The 8,112-nt window shown below is 46.1% G+C and overlaps 1 protein-coding gene across 1 annotated transcript; it reads left to right on the forward strand.

Annotated features, from left to right (window-relative positions):
• The first annotated feature begins 219 nt into the window (after positions 1 to 219).
• LOC144586156 (E3 ubiquitin-protein ligase TRIM7-like) lies at positions 220 to 6,163 on the forward strand. The gene is made up of 4 exons (XM_078384031.1): positions 220 to 343; positions 1,791 to 1,858; positions 2,197 to 2,408; positions 2,944 to 6,163. The coding sequence occupies exons 1-4, from the start codon at positions 220 to 222 to the stop codon at positions 3,860 to 3,862; spliced, it is 1,323 nt and encodes a 440-aa protein (XP_078240157.1). The 3' UTR covers positions 3,863 to 6,163.
• The last annotated feature ends 1,949 nt before the right edge of the window (positions 6,164 to 8,112 follow it).

Raw genomic sequence — 8,112 nt, forward strand, 5'->3', positions numbered from 1 at the left:
CACAGCCACAACCAGCGCTGGACTCATTATTTTTACCGTCACCACCATCACTATGAGCACCACCACAGCCGCCATCAGGAAACATCAGCCAGCGGCTCAGAGGGCACCTCCAGTTAAAGTCTATCCACCAATGGTTAAGAATCAGCATGCGCCAATGGGGGGGGAGGTCATAGGGCAGTAATAAAAGTGGTGAAGGCGCAGACCCTGGTGTGCTCCATCATGCGTGCCGAGAAGGACGTGACACCTTCTTTCTGCCCTGGAGCCATGCGGGAGGGTTGGGCTCCACCGAAGCCTGCCAAAACTCCCGTGTGCCTTATGCGAACCACAGGGCCCATCATGAGAAGTAAGAAAGAAGCCGTGTTTGGATGGTTTTCTGGTGAAAAGGAAGATGATCGTGCCTGCTAGGGCAGCTTGTGAGCTCAGAATGCACAGTTTATTTGCAAGAGAGAAATTGCTTCCTAGACCCACTCCCGACCATCGTTCATTTGTGTTGCAGGAGACGACGAGGAAATTATAACCTTAACGCTTTACCTCCTAGAGGAAGATTTATGGAACTTCCTTGAGGCAATAAGAAACGAAGAAATCTGAAGAATGGGACAGCGACTGGAACTCAGGTTGGACTGCAGGGTCTTGCCTTCTCTCTTGCTCTTGGACTTCCCAGAGGTATCCCTGAGGGTTCCCGGTGGGCAGAGCTTGGCAGTAATTAGTTACAAGTAACGTGGTTACTCGTGAGAAGTTGCCCTTTCTGTTAATGTGGAGGCAGTAAGGTTACACTCCAAAAGCAACACAAGTGGAAATGAAGCAACGGTGTTCCTTACTGGCTGATGTAATGAGTAACATTTTCTAGAGAATTTTCAAAGTTACTTTTAAAAGGATACTTCAAGAATTTTTAGTAATTCTTTTTTCAGTTTTATGCCATTTCAGCTATATGGCATATAGTTCAGCTTTTAAGGGATTCTTTAATTAAGAGAAGAGGGAAACAAAAAGGGCTCGGGCTCGTTGCTTCTTAGAAAACAAAGATGCCTTGTGCGAAGGGAACCGGAGTAAGGAGAGAAGAGGCAGCATCACAAAGTACGCTTGCCGGTCGGTACCAAGCATAAGATAGACCATGGAAATCACCCTAATCATAGTGAGGATCCCCCATAGCCACCATTACGCACATCTATTCCCACAGAACAACTGGCTTCTCTTTTCCCAACTTTTAATGCTCCCCATTGCCTTACCTGCTGCCTCTCAGAGGAAAGGCAGAAACAAGTGTGGGGATCGTGCTTAATTCCTTACCTCGGTCTCAAAGCAAAGCCAAAAAGCAAAGTGTGCGGCTTATATCCTGCCCCATAGCCCTTCTGCCCCTCCACCCAGCATGCTGGGTACTCAGTTTACCAACCTCGGAAGGATGGAAGCCTGAGTCAACCTTGAGGATTGAACCTCAGATTAAACTCAGGTTGTGAGCGGAGCCTTGGCTGTGGCGCTGCAGTTGAACCACTGCACCACCAGGCTTTTTGCACAAGTATGTGCTCCCAAAAAGGCACATGGTCTGCTTGAACATTTGGGAAAGCTCAGGGAAGCTAGGGGTCAATTCTCTCAAAAATTGCCCAAGCTTGTCTGCTTTTCCACTCCCCTCCCTGAACTTTGCTTTGAGTTCAGAGTTGCACTGCAGGTCCATGAGCACAGTGGAGCACAGGAGGGGGCATCTTGCACATCAAAGGAGAAGGGGTCTGCTGCACGGTTTATTTGCAAGAGAGAAATTACTCCCTAGACCCACTCCCGACCATCTTTCATTTGTGTTGCAGGAGACGATGAGGAAATTATCAACCTGACAATTTACCTCTTAGAGGATGACTTACGGAACATCATTGAGGTGATAAGGAACGAAGAAATCTGAAGAATGGGACAGCGACTGGAACACAGGTTATTTGCAAGAGAGAAATTACTTCCTAGACCCACTCCCGACCATCTTTCATTTGTGTTGCAGGAGATGAGAGCACAGAAGAAATCAAAATCACTGTCTTCGTGCTCATGGAAGATGTCTTCAAAAAAAATAATTGACACAATTGAACAGGGCAAACGTTTAAAATTAAACAAGTAAGTGATATTAGCACCATGGAAACCCCAGGTATATAAAAACAACAAGAAAAACAAAATAGGAGCCCTAAATTGCTTTCTTTGTGCTTCTGAATCCATTCCCTATCACTGCAGGATGACCTGCTCTTCATCCATGGATTCCATCATCGCCCAGCGCGGTTCAGCCCTGTCCTCGACATGTTCTTCCTCAGAGCGTGCCATCAGAGCCACAAGGAGTGCTGGTCTCGTCATTACCACCATCACCACCACAACCACCACGAGTCACTATGGAGCCAGTCAGACAGTGACTCCACCTGCTCAGAGTCTGAGACTCTGAGTAGCACCCAGTAAGGAAGGGTGGACATGGGAATCGGCACGAGGGACAGGGCCATTTGGGGGGCGTAGGGTGGGATTAAATAGCATTCAAGCATAGAGACTGGTGTGCTCCATCATGCATGCCGAGAGGGCAAGTGACCACGGGGGCTGGGGCATTCAGGCAGTTGCAGTAGAAAGAATTGAAATGATTCTTTTAAAAATATGCCTTTAATTTAACACTTTCGTTAAAACCAAAGTCTGGGCATACTATAACATTGCTATAGAGTGGCCGACCAGACCAGATGGGCGGGATATAAATCAAATCAAATCAAATCAAATCAAATCAATCAATAAATATAGTTATTTTGGATGACAAGGAGTTAAAGAAAAGAATATCACTTGTGATTGCATTTTGGAATCCTCCATCTGTGTCGCTTTTCTCAATTGGCTGAAGGGAACAGCCTTTTTGAAGAACATTTGGAGGGACCGATGGGATGGAGGGATAGGGAGCATCTCTGCAGGGGAAGGCACAGGGCAGCAGGCATGGTGGGGCCTTGTTAAAAACAGAGCTGCAAAAGCCTGGTGCAATGGTTTGCCCCAATGCAGAACAAAAGTCCAAACGAACCTGATCCCCAATCGGCAGCTGGACAACTTAGTGGAACAACTCAGTTGCTTGGAAGAGGAGAAGGCAAAAGAATCAAAAAGGCTCTGTGAGGAACACCAGGAGCCCCTGAAACTCTTCTGCCAGGACGACAAAACCCTCATTTGTGTGATTTGTGACAAACGCAAAGAGCACCGAGATCACCAGGTGGTTCCTCTGGAGGAGGCTGCGCAGCAGCACAAGGAACTGATCACCAGTCACTTGGAGCTTCTGAAGAAAGACAGGGCAGAAATTATGACATATAAAGAGGAAAGAGTAAATGAAAGCAAACACCTGCTTACGCAAACAAAAGCCAAGATGGAAAAGATGAAAGCAGAATTCAGAAAACTCCGCCAGTTTTTGGAAGAACACGAGAAGCTTTTAATGGTCCAGATGGAAGAGGTGGAGAAAGAAATAGCAAGGAAAAGGGACGAACACCTGGCCAGGCTCTCTGAGGAGCTCTCCTCCCTTGGAGGTCTCATCCAGGAGATGGAGCAGAAGTGCCAGCAACCCCCGGGTGAACTCCTGCAGGATGTTGGAAGAATCCTGCAGAGGAGCGACGAGAAAGTCACGTTTGAGAATCCAGTCGTCTTTCTTCCGGAACTGAAGTGGAGGATTTGGGATTTTTGTGATATAAATCCTCTTCTAGCAGGCGTCATGAACCAGTTCAAAGATGCTCTGGTACATGGACTTCAGCTGCAGAAAGCAGTGCAACGATCCCGTCTCCCTAAAGAGACAATGATCGTGGTCAGGGAGTCCCTCTGGGCACAAAACTACCACCTTTATTTCCTGAGTAAACGTAACCCTGGATCCAGACACAGCTCATCTGCAGCTTATTCTTTCTGATCATAAAAGTGTCACATGTGGATCCAAATTGCAAGATCTGCCTGACAACCCTAAGAGATTTGGCCAGTGCTGCTAATGTGCTGGGACAGGAGAGATTCACAGCAGGCAGAAATTTCTGGGAAGTTGTTGTGGGAAGTGAGGAACAATGGCTGGCAGGTGTCACCCAAGAGTCAGTGGAGAGAAAGGACAATGTTTTTTCCCCCAAAATTTTTATTTTTATTTTTAACATAAGGGGTGACAGAAAGGGAAAGGGGACTTGGAATTTATGAGGAAGAGGAGAGACAATAACATACTAACAACCATTCTATACTTATTGCTATATGAAAATTTTAAGTTATACTGTTTACTCTTTTCTGCATTCTAGATTTAGTTCTCATTTCAATGTATGCTATTTGCACGTTGCCTGATAATTTAGTCCATTTGTTGAATAGGTCCCATCTTTCTGTTGCCTTTTGTAGAGGATAGTCCTTCATGACTTCTGATAAAATGTCCATTTCTGCTATTTCCTGTATTTTTTCAATAAGATCTTCTTGTTTTGGTATCGTCAAACTTTTCCAATTTTTAGCATATAGAATTCTAGCTGCCGTAACAATATGCACAACTATATAATCCTTTGACTTATCCATATTATCAGGTATCATACTCAATAAGAAGAAGCAATGAAGTGGAAAGGTGAATACAGGTCTACCAGCCATCCTATAATTCCCTGCTTGTCTCCAAGTGATGACCTCAAGAGAATCCGAGTCACGGCACCAGATGTTACCACTCAATTATTTCAACCGAGTGAATTCTGCTTCCATCCAAGAGACATAATTGACATCTATTTGTTTTTTAATCGATGCCTAACTTAATTATTGCCCCTTTTTGCCCAGTCATTTCAAATTTAATTTTTAAAAACTTTTCTGAACACTTCCGGTCCTTTTAGTGGATGTGTGTTTGTGCACCTCCACAGAAAGACGAGTCCAGCAGATTTCTGAGGCACACTCGTCTCATCCTCCCCTGCCTTTCAGCACTCTGAACGCCCCTTCCAGTTCAATTACTGTGTTTCCCCGAAAATTAATTTTTGCTCCAAAAATGCATTAGGGCTTATTTTCAGGGGATGTTATTTTTTTTTCATATACAACCATCTACATTAATTTAAATGCATTCACTCTCTGGCTTCGGCCTCAGCTTTTGCTCTTTCTTGTTCCATGGCCATCTCCTTTTCTCTGACCCCTGCCTCAACTGTGATCTGTAATTCTCTTAAGTGAAACTCCTTCTCCAATCTCCATTTCACAAAATCCTGGGAATTTTCTCTCCCTGAGCCACCCTCCTGTTCCCTTGAGCCCTCATATTCCTGGCCCTCTTGGTCTGACATTTTCCCTTTCTGAGGTAATGTGTGACTCTCTGCTAGCTCCATAACTCACCTTTTCCCTCTCTTAGAAGGCATGTTTAACCGTTTATATTTTTGTTAATTTGGCAGGTTGCTTTCTCACAGATTCAAATAGACAAGCCTCGTTTTAAAAGGGACCTATTTTTTTTTCTTCTGTGTTAGAGAGATTGATAGTTTGTAGTTTCCCCCCAAGAGCCATGGGTTGCTACTTAGGCACCTAGCCTGGCTGTTCCCTGTGTCTCAGACACTGTTTCTTCTAGCCTCCAGACACCCAGGTTTTTTTTTTCTTTTCAGAAAGATTTCTTTTCTTGTAAACCCCTGTTGTATTCACCTCAGCTGTTCCTTTAGACCTTGGCTTCCACTTTTGGCCCCCTCAGCGCTCCCTTTCTCAGGGCTTTGGGATCTAAAGCTAGCCCTCTTGGCCCTTACACTCTCAGCTTGAGGTAAACTTTTAACTACAGAAATCTCCTCAGAGTCTTTTTTCCTGCCTTTGTCTTTCCACAATCCGGAGTCCCTACCAAGCTATTCCCACAGAGCTTTAGGGTTCCCTACTTCTTCCTTGGACTATTGACAACAAGGTCTCTTAGACTCAGAGAATTTCTTTCCCTTTTGGCTTACTGGCATTCATTCGCTTTGAATCCCAGAACCAGAAAATGTTTTCTTTATTTTGGCTTACTGGATTTCTTTCTCTCCGAATCCCAACCTCTGCTCACTATTTTATGTCTCTCTCTCTCTCTCTCTCTCTCTCTCTCTCTCTCTCTCTCTCTCTCTCTCTCTCTCTCTCTCTCTCTCTCACACACACACACACACACACACACACACACACACACACACACACACACACACACACACACACACACACACACACACACACACACACACACACACACACACACACACACACACACACACACACACACACACACACACACCCCCAGGTTCCCTTTCGGGCATGACAAGTAGTTTTTCACCATTTTTCACTGCCACCAGAGGATCTGTTCCTCTCTATACCAAATATGACTATTAGACCAGTGTTGTCCAATATAACAATGTTTATTTATGTGTTTGTATGCAAATCATATACAGAAAATCATGGTCTTTTATTCTTCATTCAATAAATGTTGCTTTGATTAAATCTAAGGTTGCTTGTGTAGATTCACTTTAATCAAGGTTCTTACACTACCACTCCCAGAAGCCTTCACCACCACCTCTGCTGGCCAGGATTTCTGGGAGTTGAAGTCCAAGAACATCTGGAGGCCCAAGGTTGGAGACCACTGCACTAGGGTATAAGTGACTCTTTTCTTCACACCAACCCTGTGAGGTTAACCAGGCTAAGAAAGAATGATTCGCCCAACACTCAACCCCAGTGGTTCCCAGTCTTGGGTCACCCAGGTGTTCTTGGACTATAACTCCCCCCAAAAAACTGGCCATCACAGCTGGCGGTGAAGGCTTCTGGGAAGCACAGTTCAAGAACAACTGGGTTGACTCAAGGCTGGGAACCACTGCTTCTAGATCAGTTGTTCCCAATTTTGGGTCCCTAGATGTTCTTGGACTACGACTCCCATAAGCCTTCACCACTTGCTCTGCTGGTCAGGATTTCTGGGAGTGGTAGTCCAAGAACATCTGGGGACCCAAGATTGGGTGTCACTGATAGTTCTGTAGCTCATCAGAGTCTAGGAGATGAATCTTCAAAATCCCTGTGGCCCAGATCCTCTAACCATTTACATCATGGAGGCTCTCAGATCTAGACGGTTGATGTGCGGTGCTATTTTTCACTTACCTCCCAAGTCATTTCCCACATATGAAATGGTATCTTGTTTTATAGTTACAAGGATAGAGATTAGATTAGATTAGGAGACGCTGGGCTCTTTGCTTTCCTGCCGCCTGGCTGGATAGCTCAGCGGTTTAGGTCTCTGGCTGCGAAGCCTGACGTCAGCAGTTCGATTCCCCACCGGGCGTCCCAGGGGGAAAAAAAGCCAGCCTGTGTAACCCTGGGCCAAGCAGCACAGTCCCAGGGCGCCCCCAGTGGAAGGGAATGGTAAAACCACTTCTGGGGACTTTCTCCCTGGAAAAGGAGGCATCCTAAGCCAGAATGGACTTGACCGCCCATGATGATGATGGTTTTGCAGCCCCATGGGGCATTTACAGAGTGCAAAGCAAGAAATATACGCAGCGCGGACTGCTCCCTTCCTGGTTCCCATCCGCAGCATGACCCTTTTGCCTTTCACCCTGTCTCCCCCGCTTGAGTCCAATAAGGCAGTGGTCTGCCAGAAGCCTTCACCACCACCTCTGCTGGCTAGGATTTCTGGGAGTTGTAGTCCAAGAACATCTGGAGGCCCAAGGATGGGGACCCCCTGCTCGAAGGCATTGTAAGATCTGGCCATTTACTAACATGTTGGCAGGACTGGTCCTCCCGTTCTCCAGCTTTGGAGCCTCTTGTCTTGGGAACTTAGATTTTATGCCAGTGCCTGCTGCTTCCATATTCGCCCAGTGCAATTTTGGAGATTTCCGTTTTTCCTGCCACCCACCCCATGTCCCCAAGGGCCCTGCTCAGCTAAGATGCCCCAGGTACTCGAAAGCGGCTGGGGACCCTTTCCGTGGACCTCATCCTTCGCATGAACCACTTCTGTCCGGAGAGTTAATACGTGGGCCACACAGCGGCGCCTCTTTTCAAGGAATCCCCCAAAGCAGACTTGGAACCATCCAGGGTGCCTCACTCCACTCAAGGAAATACGTAGCTGTGTTCTTTGGTCTCCATGTGGCCGCAAAAATGAAAGGAAGAAAAAGAAGGAAACCTAAGTCGTGTAACAGCGTTTTATTTCAGTGTGAGCTTTGGAGGGTCAAAGTGCTCAAACACCAGAATAAAAATAAGTCACTG

This window comes from Pogona vitticeps, chromosome 1 (genome assembly GCF_051106095.1).
Source record: "Pogona vitticeps strain Pit_001003342236 chromosome 1, PviZW2.1, whole genome shotgun sequence".
NCBI lineage: Eukaryota > Metazoa > Chordata > Lepidosauria > Squamata > Agamidae > Pogona > Pogona vitticeps.

Bases quoted from the DNA above. Each gene is read 5' to 3' on its own strand.
- LOC144586156 (XM_078384031.1), top strand. From the start codon at position 220: ATGCGTGCCGAGAAGGACGTGACACCTTCTTTCTGCCCTGGAGCCATG. The intron at 1,859-2,196 runs GTGATAAGGAAC...CTATCACTGCAG, and splicing joins ACTTACGGAACATCATTGAG to GATGACCTGCTCTTCATCCA. The intron at 2,409-2,943 runs GTAAGGAAGGGT...TGTTAAAAACAG, and splicing joins GAGACTCTGAGTAGCACCCA to AGCTGCAAAAGCCTGGTGCA.